The sequence below is a fragment of the Microtus oregoni genome, unplaced genomic scaffold (assembly GCF_018167655.1).
Source record: "Microtus oregoni isolate MIOR12 unplaced genomic scaffold, Mior012 000982F_ref0000368, whole genome shotgun sequence".
Classification (NCBI taxonomy): domain Eukaryota; kingdom Metazoa; phylum Chordata; class Mammalia; order Rodentia; family Cricetidae; genus Microtus; species Microtus oregoni.
Genome location: NW_024545146.1, coordinates 9,085 through 28,685, shown reverse-complemented (window position 1 = coordinate 28,685; position 19,601 = coordinate 9,085). Strand labels below are relative to the sequence as shown.

Here is a 19,601-nt window from a genome sequence, read left to right as displayed (position 1 = left end):
CATTCAGAGAGTCCAGTTTGATCACATGCTCATTCAGTCCCAGTCCAGCTGGCTTTGGTGAGCTCCCATTAGATCAGGAACACTGTCTCAGTGGGTGCACCAACCCCTTGCGGTCCTAACTTCCTTGCTCATATTCTCCCTCCTGCACTTAAATGGACCTTGGGAGCTCAGTCCAGTGTTCCGATGTACGTCTCTGTCTCTATCTCCATCTGTCACTGGACGAAGATTCTATGGTGATATTCAAGATAGTCATCAGTCTGACTACAGGGACAAGGCCAGTTCTGGCACCCTCTCCTCCACTGCCCAGGGACCTAGCTGGGGACATTGATCCAAACAGCTTTATTCATCAATCAATAAAAGCAACACATATACAAAAGGATATCACACATCAATTCCCAGCTTTCTGTGTAGAAAACAGGTTATAGGTTATACATCTCTTTGAAGAGACAACCCTGTGTGTTTAACATTTTTAGTTTCTCTGGTGCTCACCTGTGAACACAAGGACCTGTGTCCACAACATAAAACCACAGCACAACTGGCTTCTTAACTCTTGGTTACAGAGTGGTCGAGGGCATGGGGTGATTTCTTCAGGGTGTGAGATCTGACTAACTTACAGTGTCCAGCAGCTTAGGAGTGCGGGTTCATGACGTCACGGTAGGCAGATAATTTCACCATCTATTCAAGATGCAAGCAAATTCACATAATAATGAGATGGAAGTGCTTGTTTATCTTTACATACAGAATTAAATCTTGATCTGCAAGACTTAGAACGTTTTCAACATTTCTCAGAGTTGACTGACATTATGATTTTTTTTCTTTTTTTAGATTTCTAGACAGGGTTTCTCTGTGGCTTTGGAGCCTGTCCTGGAACTAGCTCTTGTAGACCAGGTTGGCCTTGAACTCACAGAGATCCGCCTGCCTCTGCCTCCCGAGTGCTGGGATTAAAGGTGTGCCACCACCACCCAGTGTCAATTTGATTTTATAATAAATGAATTCAGCTTCATGTACATATGTAATATAAAATGGCAAAACAGAAGTATGCTTAGAACCATTTCACAAATTGTTGAAAATTTTATCTGAATCCCAAATCAAAATTCATTATTCCATTTAAAAAATTAACCCAAGTCAGCAACTCAATCATATCAAAATAATTATGTATTTGTTTCTTACAACCTGACTGCTATTTCCCCTTCTCTCCACCAAGTCCTTCTACCCACCCCTACCCCCTCCACTCTTCCATTTCTGTTTAGAGAAGGGCAGGCCATGGATATCAACCAAACATGGCATATCAAGTTGAAGGTTGGGTGAGGCAAATCTAGCACTTTAACCCAACGCAATCAAAAGACATCTGGTCCTTTAGTGCTGAGTAATGATGGAGGAGAAAGAAATGCCTTTGTTTCCCGTGTGTTTCTATAAGAGCAGAGAACTCTGTACACACAGCAAAACACTTTAATTCATGACATGATGACTCACGAGAGTGTTGATAGCCCGAGGTGTTCCAAGTATTTCTGATGGTGCAGCACAGCATGGATCGGTGGTACATGCACAAGGCACAGATTGTGTGTTCACAACTAAAGCTGTAGTGATGTCACACAGTGCACCTGGAGCAAAAGCTGCCAGAATTATCTTATATATCTTACACATTTGATTTCAAGTTCAATTTCATTGTTGAATGTTCAATTTTTTTTTCTGTTGCCACATGTGTACAGCTCCTACATTCAGTAGCTGTGGACTAGGGAACCAATAGTGGTGGCAGGTATAAAGACTTGTAAAGATCTCCCACAGATAGATATGGTGGGTGGACCTGGCTAGTCTTCAGCCTTGTGGAGAGAAGCACCTATGAAGGATAGCTTCAAATCTATATACTAGTGGTTCTCAAACTTCCTAATGCTGTGACTCTTTAATACGGTTCCTCATGTTGTGTTGATAACCAATCATAAAATTATTTTTATTGCTACTTCCTAACTGTAATTTTGTTACTGTTATGAATTGTAATGTAAATATCTGATATGCAGGATATCTGATATTTGGCCCCCAAATGGTCCCGACCTTCTGGTTGAGAACCACAGCTCTAGCCTAAACAACAGGGAAGAAGTGGGTGCCTGACAGGGAGCAGTGAGGGAGGGGGAGTGGTGCAGAAGGTGTGGGCTGATGGCTGATGTTTGGATTAATCTTGTGGAATTCAAGCACTCGGGGGGGGGGGGGGAGCTCCTTCTAAACTACCTGGGCACAGAGATAAAAAAATCCCCGCACAGCACACAGCCTGAGAGTTCAGTTCCCCTGATTCCTCTCCAACCCCATATGCCACCACAGCCAACGTCTCAATCATGAAACTGCAAACCAAACAGCAAATTCACCTAGACACTCGATCCCCATGTCTGGCAGCCTTGGTGCAACTCATTTACTTCATTGGTTTTTCTTTCCCCATGAGCGCAGGCCCTCACTCAAAGACAACCAGTAAACTCAAGGAGCAGAGACTCATCTTCCCCTGACTTTGTGGACCCCAGCTGACCAGAGCATCCCAGGGCAGGCAGCTCTCAAGAAGGCTCCTAGACTTCCTGGAGCCCCCACGTGATGTCACCTCCGCTGCCCACAATCTCTTCCCCTGACCCCAGGGAGCACCCCACGGTGGGGAGGTGCCTGGAGGCGGCTGCTGCCTACTGTCCCTTCGTTGGGAGAGCGGTCTCCATAGAGACCGCAGGTCCCTGAGCTGGACAGTGCGGGCCGCGACGACCTATGCACCACTGCTGGCGAGAAAATCGCTGCCGTCTCCCCGGAGATTCGGGCTGCAGCAGAGGCAGCTAAGGAAGATGCCTTTTCTCTAAAGTCTTCCTTGCCTGGGAGACACCAGCTGGGCCTGCACTCCCTGCCTGCAGCGCCAAGGCCTCTCTAGCCTCTGGAGGACCGCTCCTCTTGATGGTCTTAACCCTTGCTGTCTGAGAGCCAAGCCGCATTTCCAGGGTTCAGCAAAGGAAGTGGTACTCTGGCCGCCAGACTGCTGCACCTGTTTCTCAGAGGAAACCTCCGGGAGACAGCCAGAGAGACCCGGAGGGAGACAGCCAGAGAGACCCAGAGAGTGAAACAGTGAAGGCTTCGTGAGAGGTTCAGAAAGAGGGCATGAGGGTTCTGTGGAGATGGAGGGAGGGAGAGATGTGGGAGCAACAGGCAAAAGAGGGAATTGGGAACCGGTGCGGGGAGGGGGTGGGAGAGGAGGAGGGAGGCTCCCTGGGATGGACCAAGTTGATGTGAAACCCAGAGAGAAGCTTCTAGAATGGGGCTTGTGTGCCTGTGGGTCTAGGCCAGGATCCCTCCTTAGCGCGCCACCATGGTGCTTTCTGAGAAGCATCCTTGTTTTTCTCAGAAGGCACTTCTCTTCAGTGTTAGAATCATGGTTGAGCTATCTCTGTGGGATGGATCTCTCTTTCTTTCCCCGGGGATTGGGAGTTTACAGGGAGAAGGGACCACCATTTCCTGTAGTTACCATTAGGCCCGTGGGCTGTCGCGGGGCTCAAGTCTGTGTTCAAGCTCACAGATGACTTGTTTCCTTGGCATTGCCAGCCGCCCACACCATCTATCTGCCGCCCTACAGTGTGAGACAGAGTCCCTGAAGAGTTACTGTTTTCAATGGAGACAACATTAGCCAGATAGAAACGTCAGAGAAACTCTCCTTGAGATTCCTGACAAACATGAGGACCAGGACGTGACTTAGAAATAGACAGGTAAAAAATTGAGCTCTGTGATTCCTGTGTCAGCAGCAAGTACTTGGACAGATGTCCTCAGATGCCAGCTGCATCAGAAGATACTCATTGAGAAGGCCCAAGTGTTGTCCCGGCTTCTGGAGGACAGCTGGTTTTGGCCAGGAGACCTCTGTGGGATGGGAAGTTGCTTGTTATGATTGCACAGGTTTCCATGCCTTCCCGATATGGTTTCTCTAGATTGACTCACACTGTTGGCAGAGTATGGATGTGTGTGCTGACCTCTGTGTAGGCGCTGGTTCCTTAGTCTTGTCCAAAAAGATCAAGTGAGGGTCCTTCTGTGGCTGAACCTCGCGAGCAATAGAGAAGGGTTCCTATATTTTAATTGCTCAACAGCTCTCTGTCAAAGAGGCAGTGTCTTCACCTACAGTACTTTGGCATCTAAGAAAATGTTTTCTCAGTAGCTTTTGTGAGGAAACACCTGTCAGTTACTGTGAAATTTGTACATGGATTGCACGAGATAGCTAGGTTAAGATAATGGCCGCTACCCATTTTCTTTAGTTTGCCTGAGGGTGGAAAGGAAACCCGACATCCTCACTCAGGGCTGGGACGGGCAGCCAGTTGTGCATTGCGAGAACCAGCTGTCTTCTCAAGTGATAGTCCTTTACTGAAACAGAATCTGTGTCCAAAATTTATTTACCAGATGGTGAGGAATTAAAGACCTCTGTGACTAGAAGATGGTGGATGCAAATTCAAGCCTAGATGGCAGGCCTGAGAGTTTAGATTACTGATGCTACTAGTAAAGACAGCCTGAAAAGAAGTGGCCACCATCAAAACCTAGCTGTGTGACCACTAGTGAGTTACTGAGCTTCTTTGATGGCCAGCTGCCTCATCTGCAGGGAGGATAGCAACACTGTTTGAACAGCCCTAATGTGAGCCTGCCAAATCCAAATGCCCCAAGTCCTGAGACTTTCCCGGCACCACTTTGAAACTAGACACAAATTCCAGAGCTGACCTCCTCCTGGCAGCTTGTTACAATGGAAGCTAGGGTGGGGAGGTGTCTAAGTGGTCCAGCGTGTGCTCTATATGCCTGGGGATCTGCGTTCAGTCTGAGCATGCACACAGACAAATAGAAAGACAGAAACACACGGGATGCTTTAAATGTGCATGAATTATATCAGTATAAAACTGTATAAAATCACCTGTAGGTTTTGTGTATATAAAGAGGAAATCAATTTTGCTTTTTATAGCCCTAAGATATCTCATGATATATATGCATATATCATCTACTCAGAAAGAAAACGCAGTGTCAGGGAAGGGCTACCCAGCCTGTACAACAAAGCCCTCCACACCCAGGCTAAGCCCTTCGTGATCATGGAGCCCCAGGATCTCCTCTGTGTTTCATTCCTCTCTGCTGACACCATCACAGGTCTTGCTGGCATTCTCACATCCGGTCCTGCCCTGCAGTTTAGGAGTCTCTGAGCAAAGTGATCTTGCAGGATTTGTGTGTGAATACAGGAAGTGTCACAACTTATCGTTCCGTTCACCCAGAGAAAGCCTGCGCCTTTTATCCCTGCAGTGTCCAGCGTCTAGAAGTGTGTGTTATCAGGGCAGCGGCTACACAACCCTCCGTGTTCTGCAGTGGTATCATGCCAGCTGTTTTTAGTGGAACCGCCTCTGTTTTGAATGACCATGGCACATCTGATTCTTAAGTTTCTGTTCCTTTGGGGCGATGACAAGTATTGTGTCTTCTCTCCCTACTCTTCCCGAGGGTCTAGCAGCCGTGCAGACCCCAGTGTCTTCCTTTATGTTTCACAGAACTTTGCTTCACCACACTGGCCTTGTTCTGAGGGTTGGGATCCACTGGTCATGTTATTGATGGATCCACTGTGTCCAGAAGAAGGCATACATGCCTGGCGAATGTACGCTGGCTAGTCTGGTGGTGTCGACTTGTAGGAGACGTGACGGTGTCACACAGGCCGTGGGTGGCAGGATCTATGCTGTAATCACAGAGATTAGTGGCTGTGGTGGCCAGGGGGGCTTGTCACTGGTGAGCAATGACTCTCTTCCCCCTGGTGCTTTGCTCTGTCCTCTGCTCTTCCCTGAGTCCTTCTTTTCAACTTCCAGGGCAGCTCACATCTCATGTCGACGTCTTTACTCCCCAATGCAGGAGCTCCCCAAGCTGATAACTGCTCAATGTCCTGCTCGTTTCGTCTTTCACGCTCATACTTGGGCTTCACTCAGCGTCCAGTGACTTTGATGTTCTTTTCTAGGGACACTGCTAAGAAGACTTTCTTCTCTTCCAGGCCTGGTGAGATAGGATCTATCCTGATAGGCACAGACAGCAGAGAACTCCGGTGAGTCAGGACCTGGACAACTCACCTGTCTGTGCAGTGTTCCTTGCTGGAATCCAGGCTCTCCCCTGCTGCCCTTTCACGTGGTAGGTGGCCACTCTTCAGCACCCGTTTCTTAGCACAGATGTGAGATTTTGACATTTTTAGCAAAATTTCCTGATATTATTTAAACAAATGGATTAAATAAATTCTATTTTCCTCAACTGAAATAAATTCATTTCCTAAGTGTACTTTATTACAGATGGGAAGGTGGGAAAGATAACATTTAATTTTCAAAGTGAACAACCTCTACTGGTAGCATTGATGGCCTCCACATTGCAAGCATTTGCTTGTTCAGCCACTCATTAATCCTCGTGCACACTGGGGTGCAGATGAGGGAGAGAAGGAGCCTGGCCAGGTTTCTTTGGGCTTCATAGACTGGCAAGGTTTGTTTGGCAGTCACCAGATCCTGAGGGCACAGCATGGCCAGAGTGCAGGTTGGTAAGTGTGTGCCACACCACTTAACCTGCTCTGGGCACCCACTAACTTCCGTGCCTTCCTTGTCTGAACACTGTGTCCCAAGAGAATCTCTAACTCAGACCTCTGGGGAGACTTAGAATCCGAATAGGTTCTGCTCCACCACCAAAGAGCAGACATCTCGAGTCAGGCAGACCCAGGCCGGGATTCCATTCTCTGTGATTATGTGATCTTTAGGCACATTACCCAGGTGCTCAGTGTTGGGGCTCTCCTCCACTGCAATGTGGAAAATACCAATTCTAGGAGGCTGACAGTCTTACATGTTTATCAAAAAGACCTGAGTTCTCCACAATTCTTGTGATAGAGGCTAGTGTACATTTACTAGGGTCAAGGTCCTGTGAACGGTGACCAGGGACTCTCACTGGCCACTCACTTGGCTCCCGGACTAGTAATTTAGGTGTACAGATAACCACGCCTTGACCACTGAATAGGCTGTGGCTGGGGTAGTGAAAATACAGGGTGGTGTTGGAATCTTAGGAAGGTCCCCAGACCAAATGGTGGGATGGAAAATGGAGAAGGCCTTGTGGAAGACGTCCTGTGTAAGCTGAGCTCTAAACCGTGGATTACAGGTGAAAGTTTTCTTGGCTTGTAACACCTATGCCAAACATTTCCTCAAAGGCTGCCGCCATCATCTATCCCACTGGCCACCATTTGCCAGAGGAATGGGTGAGTGACCCATAGGTGACCAACATGAGTGGAAAAGAATACCTGCTGGGGGCTTTGGGGCTATCTGCTCTCAAGAAAGATACAGAAATAAAAAGTTCTCTGCTACACTAGGCTTGTGGCATCTGTAGATTTCAGGAAAAGACTGGTGGCCCTCAATGGCGTCAGTAGATCACAGAGTGTACCTGACCTGCATCCAGCACCCTCCCTACATCCTCCTGACTGTTTACTGAAGCTGGAAATTGCTCTTCCTTCGTGAGGAAGGGTTCTCTTTACTCACGGCCACGGGCAGACTTTTACATCATGAGCACTGTGTATCTTTGTGCTTATATATTTGAGTGAGCAATGTGGTATGTTAGTTCAGGACAAGAGCTCTAATTCTTGACAAATTCCCAAATAGCACAGATCTCTGTGCCTTTATTTATCATCTATGTGCCATGTGCCTATATATCATCCTGAGAGAAGTTCTGTCTTACCTGTGAAATAAGTTTGTTATTAAGAACCAAAGTAGGGTTCTATGATGGCTCATGTGTGTAATCCAAACACTCACAAGGGTGAAGCAGGAGGATTGACATATTTGAGAAGAGTCTGAGCTACAGAGAAAGACCCTATTACAGAAATTTAAGAGTGAAGGAGGAGTAGAATTGCATAGCCACGTCAGAGTGTTCTCTGAGTAGATGGGAAGGAAATGTGCGGGGGGAAGGAAGCAGGAAAGAAAGGGGCACGTTTCCTGTCATGACTTCGCCTGTTGCTGCTGGGGGTTATTTGGGAGACAGACTTCCCACTCACCTCGTGGCCTTCAGCACGGAACACAGGAGTTACTCTAGACTGCTCTGATGGGTCAGGGGCATTTCTGTTTCTACCCTTTACCAAGCCTTATGGATGGTCCTTGATCAGAATGCTGGCTCTTTTCCTGTGGATTCCTCCTCTGTCAACTACACATATGCATTTTATATTGCATGGGAATTTCTAATTCAGTTTTAGCCTCCCCTTAGGCCAGTTGTTGTCTCTTCTTGGTTGGTGGATACCACAGGACAGGTGACAGGTGACTTTGTTTGGATCCTTTGTGCCATTGGAAGCTGCCTGAGATGTTGCCTTGCTCCACTATCCAAACCTGTCCCCTTCCGCATCTTATTAAACAGGTTTCATTGACACCAGATGCCAGGTCAGATCCAGCCACTGGTCTCTCTGTACTTAGTATTCAAGTTTTGTATTTGTGAAATGACAGTCTTTCTACCTACCTCAGGTTTCTGGAGTGAACCTAGTGAAGGATGAAGGGAGACTCCAGCACATATTTTGTGTTTGGGGGGCAGTACTACGTTATGGAACCTGTTGTCTGTCCCATGTTTTCTAGTCTACATCATTTGACATTTGGCAACACAATGGCTCAGCCAATGTTTTCAAGCTGTTCTGCAGGCAGGTGTGCCATGTTGTGGCTGTGATCTGTAGAAGGAGCAAGTGGGCTGCGTTACTGCCACCTGGTTCCCGGCTGCCTGGGTAGCTTATGCCTTGACATAATTACATGGAAACTGTATTTTAAACACTGCCTGGCCCATTATATCTAGCCTCTTCTTGGCTAACCCTCATACCTTGCTTACCCATTTCTAATAATCTGTGTGGCACCACAAGGTGGTGGCCTACTGGGAAAAATTCTAGCCTAATTTGTCTTGGGTCGGAGAATCATGGCGTCTTCCCGAGGCGTCTGCCTCACTGCCTTCTTCCTCCCTGCATTCAGTTCTGTTTACTCTGCCTACCTAATTTTTTGCCTTAACAAAAGTCCGAGGCAGTTTCTTTATTTTTTTATCTTTTGTTTTTGGTTTTTCGAGACAGGGTTTCTCTGTGGCTTTGGAGCCTGTCCTGGAACTAGCTCTGTAGACCAGGCTGGTCTCGAACTCAGAGAGATCCGCCTGCCTCTGCCTCCCGAGTGCTTGGATTAAATGCGTGCGCCACCATCACCCTGCCTGGCAGTTTCTTTATTAACCAATGAAAATAACACATAGACAGATGACCCTCCTCCATTGTTTCCCCTTTCTCTGTTTAAACAAAAAAGAAAGGCTTTCACTTCAACATAGTAAAATTACATATAACAAAACAGTTATCAAATAAGAATTATAGTTACAATATTTATATCTATTTTATCTTTTATCATAACTAAGGAAAACTATAACTATCTATCTATTCTTCAACTCCATCAAAGACTCCAGAAGGATATAATATTACTTAAGTAAATGAGAAGTAAGCAACTTTCAAAACTCTAGAAATTACAGAGACATCTCACTGCCTGGACAGTCACCCAAAGTTCCTCTATACCGTTGGGGCTTCTATCTTTGGCCTACAGGCCCATAGTTTCCAGCAGACATTTCCATGAGGCAGGAAATTTCAAAGGCAGTTCAGTCAATATCTGCTGTGTCCTGCAGAATGTCTCGCAGACTCTTTCATGAATCAGGAACCCCAAAAGATCATCTCTCCTTTAGGCAAGTTCAGCAGTCCTCTTTCTGGGGGTTCTTTGTGTCCAGTTTATGCAACAATCCAGGAAAGAGCAGTTTCTTGCCCAAATGGCTAACCAACTCCATAAGAAGCCTCTTTGATGCCCATCTTCCTCTTGAAGTAGATTGGTGCTGCCAGGAGCAGACGTGTTTCATTGTCATGGAAAGCCCTAAGTTATTAAAACATTAAATGCCTTATTCTGTAGTCTTTGAAAGATATGAAGAATGCCTATTTAACTGAAATATATCTCTATAAATCTAGAAAATATAACTAACATGACTACAAGCTTGTCTATTATTGATGATTATTTATTAACAACCTATATTTCCTAATTATACATTGCATTTTAAATGAACTACACAATCACAATACCTTAATCAAGATCAGAAATACATATACATATCACAAAATTGACCTTAAATTTAAATCACTAAAGCATATCAATGCAAATTATTCATATCTATATCATATCCCCCTTTAAATGTAAAAGAATATTTATAAACAATGTTTGGGAAGATGGGCGCAGTTTCTTTTTCTCTCCAAACTGCTTCCTGCTGAATGGGGGTGCTGTTAACCAGATTTTTCATGGTGTAACCATGGTGTAACAGCAGTTGAGTGAAGTAATTTTTTGAAGGTGTTCACAGCAACCTTTCAGGAGGGTGTGGTCTATCATACCATATTGGGATAGAAGCAATCCACAGGGTCTCATCCTCTGTGAAAACAAAAGGACTTTTCCAAAGCATTATAACCTTAGATCCAAGTATTTTCAAAATATCTATCTTGGATGAGTTCAGCAGCATTTATAAACAAATATCTTTTAGCAGCTGTTGCTCCTTCCTCAGCATTCAAACAATTCAAAGAGAGCATAATAGCATACAGTATCAAGATTCTCTGTGTATTTTCCAAATTTGTGCAGCTTTATTTTAACATCTATTTCATATATTTTTACTTTTATTTTTTGAGAAAGGTTCTCTGTATATCTTTGTCCTGGAATAACTCTGTAGACCAGGCTGTCCTTGAACTCTCAGAGATCCTCTCTATCTCTGCCTTCCCAGTGCTGGGATTAAGGTGTGTGCTACCACACCTTGAAGTCACAGAGGTCAATCTACCTCTGCCTCCCAAGTGTTGGGATTAAAGATGTGTACCACCACACCCAAACTGTCTTTCTTTCTTTATCTTTAAGGACTTTAACCCCCTTTTAAAGCCTGTATATATTTTTAACAAACTGTAAACCATTTAGAAGTTTTTTTTGAAACTCTCTTTACTGTATATCTCTCTTTTTCTGACTACATGAGTCTTTAAGGAGAGGGTTAAAGCTGTGGCTTTGATGACTGGATCCAGCCCATTCCTTAGCTTTCCAGCCTCATGGCTAAGGTACTTACGGTAACCATGTTTATTGCCACAACTCTATGGCATTTCAAGGTCCCTGCCAGCAAGCAAGCTGCAGCATTCTGCTCATAGACCACACTCAGTCAGGCTGCCTTCCTGAAAGAGTCAGAGTTTTGCACTGGCAAGACAGCCCAGAAAGCCGGCATTTTAAAATGGCACAGCTTTTTCCTGCTATGTCTGAAAACCAAAAAGCATGTGTTCAGCTTTTCGTCAACACCATTTAAGTGTTTAATGGCAGGACCTCTTAAAAGAGCTGCAGGATTTTGTAGCTAAAGCTGAGTCAGGAAGCCTCTCTTAGATGAGAGAGCTTGCCTCTAGCAAGCAGAGCAAACCCAAGAAATTGCTACTACCAAGAAAACATGCTTTACTCTATTCTTCCCCAAGCTTTCTCAGGCTTTCTGTTGATTCAGTTATTCACGTCTGGGGGCCATTTGTAGAAGGAGCAGTGGACTGCGTTACTGCTACCCGGCTCCTGGCCGCCTGGCTACCTTATGCGCCGAAATAATTACACGGAAACTGTATTTTTTTAAACACTGCCTGGCCCATTATATCTTGCCTCTTCCTGGATAACTCTCATACCTTGCTTAACCCATTTCTAATAATCTGTGTAGCACCACGAGGTGATGGCTTACCAGGAAAAATTGTAGCCTACATTTGTCTTTGGTTGGAGAATCATGGCATATTCCTGAGGCATCTGCCTCACTGCCTTCTTCCTCCCTGCATTCAGTTCTGCTTACTCTGCCTACCTAATTTTTTGTCCTATCAAAGGGCAAAGGCAGGTTCTTTATTAACCAATGAAAGGAACATATAGACAGATGACCCTCCTCCATCAGTGATCTGTAGAGAAACTATATCAATCAGAAATCTATGTCATTTCTGTGCCTTTCTGCATATCCCTGTCTAGTGCTAGAGTCCTGCATTTCAAGGCATTGCCTGCACTAGAATGTGAACTCTGGCAAGTGCAGATTCTGGAGGGCTGGTGTCATGGCTGGATATGATTCATGGAAGAAGTGATGTTGTAATTTTGAGCTTTAATTGGGCAGGCCAACTGAAATGCTGTAACTCAGGCAGGGATTGTGTGCTGGGGACAGGAAACTGCATTACCTCAACCCTGGGAGGGGCTTCAGACTTTGCCTGACTTGATGAGGTCCATTCACACAATCTAACATGTGTCTCTTAAGGTTTAATTGTAGTAGGCTGGGATTGTTGGCAGTAAAATTTCTCCCTCTGGAAAGAACTTCACAGAAACATTTAGGCTAGTGTTTGATTAACCAGGCACCACAACCTACCCGTGGTGACACATAATATTGACCACTACTCTGGGGAAACATTACACTTCCAAACAGAAGCTTTGACCAATAAACATCTTGGGTTTGTTCTTCTTGTCCAGTCATTGTTTCTTCCCACTCTTCATAAGATATATGAGATGATTATAGCAATGGTGATGGTGATGGTGGTGGTGGCAGTGGTGATGGTGGTGGTGATGGTGATGATTGTGGTGATGGTGACCATGATGGTGATGATGATGGTGGCGATAATGTTGAGGATGTTGATGATGCTGGTACTGGTGATGATGCTTATGGAGGTGGTGAGGATGATGGAGGAGGAGGAAACAGAAGGTAGCCTTATTTAAACAATAATGGTGATGATGTTGGTGCTGGTGATGATGTTGATTGTTTTGATGATGGTGGTGGTGGTAAGAATGATGGAGGTGGAGGAAACAGAAAGTTGCCTTGATTTCAACTGATGTTTGATGTATGATTTGTATCCCTCTGAGGCAAGAGACAGTTGATGAAGTCAGATGAAGGATGGAAGTCATATCTATTTCCCTAGCTGCTCTCTGTATCCAAATAGGGGAAATTTGTGGGCCACCTTGTATTTAATCTCTAGAGAGGCTCATGAGTAGCTTCATGAGCATTTTTTGTGGCACTAAAGGACAGGAAATAGTTCTCAGGAGTGTGGGAGAGAAGGAGAGCAAAGTGTGGTTAATTGCTAGTTTGTTCTGTGATTTGATGTTATTGAAATCCAGGCAATTTCTTGATTAAAGGTCCTTGTGAGACTTATTTTCTCCCTGTGAGAATTAGCATTCTAAATGAAAAAATATACTGGGAGTGTCTCTGTGACATGGAAAACTGATCAGATGTGTGAATCTCTAGTGACAGTTGATTCTCAATAGGGAGTTCTCGATCTCAAGATCCTGCTCTAGCTGGGCAGTGGTGGTGCACACCTTTAGTTCAGCCCTCAGGAACCAGAGGCAGGAAGATATTTGTGAGCCTGAGGCCATCCTTGTCTACAGAGTGAGTTCTGGGATAGTCTAAAGTACACAGAGAAACCTTGTCTCGAAAAAAGAAATAATAAAAAAAATAATCCAGCTCTACATGCTTCACACCGAAGGGTTTGCGAGGGGGTGGTGATGGCTCTCAGGATTTAACCGAAGGAGCCTGAGGTAATAGAGTTTTCAAGGACGGAATTGTTAAGAGTCCCCCTTCCTAAGACATTTGTTTTTAATGTCTTATAAAAAGTAAGTCACATGGCTTGATAGCTTTCTAATATTGTTCTGAGTTTCCTATGTTTATAACAAATTCTAAGTATTTGGTGTGTATTGAAGAAACTACTGATGTGTAGGATTCCAAATTTGCTGAAACAACAGGGCCGGAGATATCATTCTTACAATTTAATTTAGCAATTTAAAGAGGGAAAGTGAGGTGGGCAGGCAGGTGGAGACGGAGAGAAAACGGGTTGTTTTGAGATTCATCCAGTACAGGTTTACTGAAAGAATAAGGAAAGATGTCCATTTAATATCTACCATTTGGAGTTCTTAGTTAGCATAGAGTGAGTTGACATATTCCTTTTGAATTACTCATTTTAAATACTGATTCCATTTTGAATTAAGCTATGCACATCTGTGTGCATGTGGATTTGTGCATCATGCTTTTGGTTTAAGACTTGTTCATACCTATTGTTTGGTCCAGAAGGCGTTTTTGTGCATTGTCTTCTAGAAGGGATATTATTATACCACCAACGCTTTTTTCTGAAATCTTTGATTTACTGCATATATAAATTATGAGATTGGAGTTCATAGCTTTGCATATGGTTATGCAGGGATTTATGTTTGTTGAGGATTCACCATTCTCTGATTCCCTTTGTGCTTTCCGTGTCCAGACTCATTTGTAAGGGGCATTTGTTGATTGTTTCCTTTTGTGCATCTGAGTGTCCATCAGTTCCCATGACAATAGTCTCGCTGATTGCTGGCTGGTTTTGTGTCAAATGACACAAGCAAGCATAATTTTTGAAGAAGTAGATCAACTGAGAACAAACTTCCACCACCATGGCCTATGTGCAAGCCTGTGGTTGTTTTCTTTTATTAAATTGGTTTTATTGAGCTCTCTCTCTATATATATATTTTCTGCTTCCCTCCCTTCCTCCCCCCTTCTACCCTTTTCCATGGTCCCCATGCTCCCAATTTACTCAGGAAATCTTATCTTTTACTACTCTGTGGTAGTTTTCTTAACTAGTAATTGAGATGGGGTGGCCAGTCCATTGTGAGTGGTGTCCTGGGGTGTATAAGAGGGCAGGGTGAGCATTTCTCAGGGAGCAAGTCAGTAAGCGGCATTCTTCCATGGCCTCTGTGTTTGTTCTTGCTTGCAGGTTCCTGCACTGGGTTCTTGCCCTGACTTCCCTCACTGGGAAACTGTGATATGGCAGTGTAAACTGAAGTAAGCCATTTTCACCCCCAGCTCCTTGTGGTTATGGTGATTCCATCATAGCAGTACAAAACACAACAAAGACACGGCACTTACAATAAGGCTTAAAAGTAAATGACGTGATTTATCCAAATTCATTCCTGTTTTTCAAACCTTGGAAATTCTACATAGGATGTAGGCTCATCTTTCTCTGAAGAAAAATATTGTTCCAGGATTTTGATTGGCTTTGGATTAATACATTAATTCAACTTGGTAAAACTTTCAACCAGAGCATGCATTTGGCTATGTTTAATGAGGCCTTCTTTCATTAGCGGTTTTGATAGTGGTCTATACACCAGACCCTGGGTATGTTTTTCTTACTTCACAATACATACATACATATATAGACATATAGACATATATATATATATATATATATATATATATATATATATATTGTGTGGAGCTGTTATTTTTTGTTATCTGTGTTATTTTTCAAATTTAGTTTTATTCTGTTTACTTGGTCATTTTTTATGTGCAGGCCTTAATTTTTGTCTCGTTCTTGCTCCTTTTTCTGTGTGTGACTTATGTGTGCAGTGAGCATGCTGGTGCATGTGGGGGTCTCTTCACCTCAGAGCCACCTTCCAAAAAGTCTCCCCATCCCTTTATCCTGGATAACATCTATTTGTGGTCCCCATCCTCGGGTGTGTGATATCACTCCAGGCTTGTCCTTGTCTGGTGCGGGAGAACTCTCTGTATTCTGTCAATCATGTTATAAATAAACGCTGATTGGCCAGGCAGGAAATATAGGTGGGAAAACCAGACAGGAAATAGAAATGATGTAATGAGAACAGAATTCTGAGAAGGAGGAAGCTGATTCCTCTCTCTCCTGCCCAGAGCACGGAAGCAACAGGATGAGATCTGCCCCGCTGAAAAAAAGGTACTGAGCCACATGGCTACCATAGATCAGAAAAATGGGTTAATCAAGATGTGAGAGTTAGCCAGTGAGAGGCTAGAGCTAATGGGCCAATCGGCTTTATAATTTATGGAGACCTATGTGTGATTTTATTTGTGGCTAAACAGTTGTGGGGAACCTGGCAGGACAGAAAACCCAAACAAACAAGCAAGCGCACTTGTCTCTGTCGTTTATTCGGAAACTCTGTCATTAGTTCTGGGAATTTATACAGAATTAGCTTTTTCCTTCTAGGAAGATGCCGAACAGAAAGCTGAAATACAATGACTAACCCTGGGCTTTTCTTTCTCCCCTTGTCTCCTTTCGTTACAGTCTGGCTGCTTCTGGCTGAACATATTCAGCCCCACTACCTTCTCATTATCATTAAATCCACCACCTGCCCCTTCCTATTGAGACCCCGGGACTATTGTGGCCTCCAGCTCAAACTAGCTCCTCATGGATCCCCTCCCGAAATGGGAATCAGCATTAACTTCCGCGTCTTCTCAAGTGACCATTGTGCAGTCCTCCCAGAATGGCTCTGCACCTGCTCATCTCATAGCCTTAGAACAGCTGAGGATAGGCCTCCGCAGCCTGGCCCCCACCCCTGGCTCCAGCACCCCCACATCTTTGGCAGAGGGGATGCTCCAGCAGCAGTATGTGGAGCCAAAGAGCTTACTGGAGAATCGCTGGGGAAGGCTGGGTTTCCCTCAGAAGAAAGCCTTCCTGGGCAAGCTGAGGCGCAGGCACCGAGATCATAGGTCACCTTACCCAGTGGATAGGGACAGCAGAATCTTCCGCTCAGGCAACAAAACTCAGAATTGGTTCCGATGTGAATGCCTCTACTGCCAGACCCGTGGGCAAAGTATTTCCGGGGAAAGGGATGGGAGCACCAATCCTTCCTCCTGGGATACTCTAGTGCAGGGACTAGGTGGCCTTACCCTCAACCTGGGAGCTGACAGGCCGGGTCTCCTGCCAGAGGGGGCGCAGCAGCAGCAGCAGCACCTTCAGATGCAGCAACAGCACCTTCAGCAGCAGCAGCAGCCCCCACTGCTGGCCCATCAGGAGCCAGAGGGGAGGTGCCAGCAGGAAAGCAAGGGCAGGTTCCAGAGGCTGTTCAACGAGTGGTTTGAAGAAAACTGAGGTCTTCGGGGGATCCAGAGACCTGAAAGGATTCACACAGAGCTTCACTGCCAGCTTTGCGCTTAGGCTCCTTTGTAGGACAGACAACTCAGCTGTCCTTTGCGGGGACTCCCAACACCTGCACGTTCTGACCAACATCTTCCAGGCATGAGATCTGACCCATTCCCAGGAAAGACCTCAGCTTTCCGGCGTCTTATCTGTGGAGTACTGTGCCGCGTCCTAGTGCAAAGGAGACTAGAGACCCCTGGTCCTCACCTCCTCTCCTCTGCTCCCGTGATGCATGCTGACACTCCCTGCCTGGATCTCTGCCTTTCCTCCCTACTTCCTTATTAGTAGAGTGAGGGTGTCTATGGCCTTGTGAATGACCACGTGCTTCTGTGCCATTCGATCCAGGGGGAAGAATCTGCAGCTGTAGAGTGTGAGGGGACTATGGGATCGGACCATGGTGGCTCACCATTTGACCTTCTGTATAAAGAAGATATGACTGTGACAGTTAGCTGTACGTTCATGGGGAGCTGTTTCTTAACAGTTGAGGACTATTCTCCCACACTGGAATTTCTGATGGAGTACCTCATTGTCAATACCAAATAATAACCATGCTTATGAAAGGACAGTGACTTAGAACTCAGGTTGCTGGTATTTTGTTTATTGTCAGAGCTGTAAAATCCCTGACTGGTAGGCAAGATACAACAGGAGGATCTCAGCACCATGGAGATTCGGAAAGCAGGGTGGAGTGGACTTGCATGGGACTGGAGCGGGACGGTGTAGTGGTTTAAATGAGACGGACCCCCATTGGCTCATATGGTCATATTCTGGGTTCCTGACTGGAATATTTGGGGAGGATTAGGGGATGTGACCCTGTTGGGGAGGCGTGTCACTGGGAGTGAGTTTTGAGGTTTCCAAAGCTCAGTCCATTCGCAGTTAGCCCTCTCTCTGCCTCTTGTTTTTGTATCTGAGGGAAGATCTCACCACTGTCCCAGCACCATGCCTACCTGCATGCTGCCTTGCTCCCTGCCATGATGGTAAGGGAATCAAACGCTGTGCAGATATGAGCCTAAAATTAAATGCTTCTTTAAAAGTTGCCTTGGTTGTGGTGTTTCTTCATGGTAACAGAAAAGCAGCTAAGACAGCACAAGGAAATCCAGTCCAGTTCTCTTTGGAGCACTGCACTCCGTGGGACTAACATCCAAAACGGCCAGGCTGTAAGCTTGGAAGCGGATGCTCTTGTCCCCAGAAGAGAGTCCCAAGTGTCATTGGGACCTGGCTGCAGCTCGGGTGAGTTGTCATTGATGTACTGGCTGTGGGGGCAGTGGCCGTTCCTTAGAGGTGTGTGTGTGTGTGTGTGTGTGTGTGTGTGTGTGTGTGTGTGTGTGTGTATGTGTGTGCCAATGAACATGGGCAGCAGCCGTGTGTGCTGCATGAGAAACAGAGCTCCACTGTATTATCTCAGAGTTGTGTCAGTATCTAGACACATTCTTTTCGATTCAAGAGACCGGGATGTTTAAACTTACACTGCCCCATAAGGGATCCTGCGATGTAGCCCCAGTCAGAGACCACTCTACTCCTGGGAACTGAAAACAAACCGTGCCTTGTGTCAGTGTGCCCTTCAGGAGAGAACCCAGTGTTGCCTTGCTGCAAAAATCCACCTGTCTCCTGGCAACAGAGGCAGCCTGAGAACATGTGAGATTCTCAGCTCCCGCACTTGCTGATATCCATGGTACAGAATTTAACCGAGCATTTCAGAATTACCTGCCAACTCCTGAGAAGAGGCAAAATAAACGAGGGCTTTCCTTTGTTGAAGTCACAGGCCTGAATTCAGAATGGTGAATTCAGAATGGTTTAGCACATGGCAGTGCACACTGGCAGTTTCTTTAGTAGGCCTAAGACAATATTTTGTGTATTCTTCTACACTCCCTCTTCCAGCCTCTCTCATAGAGCCATCATTTTCACAAGTGTTTGTTTTTAATGCCGTGTTGCTTCCTTGTTATGGACCTAGGTATGGTCGCACAGAGAGCAGGAAACCAAGCTGGCACACAAGCCTGTGCAGTCTGCTTTCTAGCGGCCCCTCCTTTCCAGTTCCCCTCTTTGATGACGGGAGTGAAGTGCAGAAACCTCTGGACACCTCCTGCTTCAATGGATCACGTGTTTGTATGATGCACTGTCGAATCCTCACCACTGCGCATGGGCAGGCATAAGTACTCCAGCTTCACAGAGGGTTTTTGGAGGTGCGAAATGGTAGCCAGAGACAATAGCCTTTGTCTGACTCCCGCACAAACCCCTGTGCCCTGTAGACACTCTTCGTCTGTCTGTGGCCACCCAGGCTCCTTATGCTACCGTCAGTCATTGAACCTACCGCCAGCCTTTTTTTTCCCCTCAGTTTACCCCTCCCCTATTTTTTGCTGAGCTGGCTCCATGGTGAGGGTAGGAGAGGAATTGTGGGGGTTTTCCTTGTCCTGACTTGGTGATCATTTCATCATGGAGGAACATCTGACATTGACTCCCAGTTCATTTCTTACTGTTAGAATAAAATGGCCAGGACTGGGTAAATAATGAGAGCAGAAAGTTCCTTTGTAACTAGATCAGGGTCCATAGAGCCATTCACTAAGGAAATCATCCAGCAGAGATGGGAAGCTAATGTTTTAAGTTCTGCTCCTCTTAGGAGAGCTGAGAAGGGGACAGAACAACTTTCCCAAAACAGCAACAGAACGCCCCACGCTGCCTT

The 19,601-nt window shown here is 45.5% G+C and overlaps 1 protein-coding gene across 6 annotated transcripts; it reads left to right on the top strand.

Moving 5' to 3' along the window:
• The first annotated feature begins 2,610 nt into the window (after nucleotides 1-2,610).
• LOC121445818 (protein FAM156A/FAM156B-like) lies at nucleotides 2,611-17,952 on the top strand. 6 transcript variants are annotated; one of them, XM_041647951.1, is made up of 4 exons: nucleotides 2,611-3,102; nucleotides 6,002-6,135; nucleotides 14,753-14,820; nucleotides 16,073-17,952. In XM_041647951.1, the coding sequence occupies exon 4, from the start codon at nucleotides 16,196-16,198 to the stop codon at nucleotides 16,877-16,879; it is 684 nt and encodes a 227-aa protein (XP_041503885.1). In that variant the 5' UTR covers nucleotides 2,611-3,102; nucleotides 6,002-6,135; nucleotides 14,753-14,820; nucleotides 16,073-16,195; the 3' UTR covers nucleotides 16,880-17,952. The 6 variants fall into 6 exon arrangements, with proteins under 6 accessions (XP_041503885.1, XP_041503886.1, XP_041503883.1 ...); XM_041647952.1 differs by lacking the exon at nucleotides 6,002-6,135; XM_041647949.1 differs by lacking the exon at nucleotides 14,753-14,820.
• Nucleotides 17,953-19,601: the final 1,649 nt, after the last annotated feature.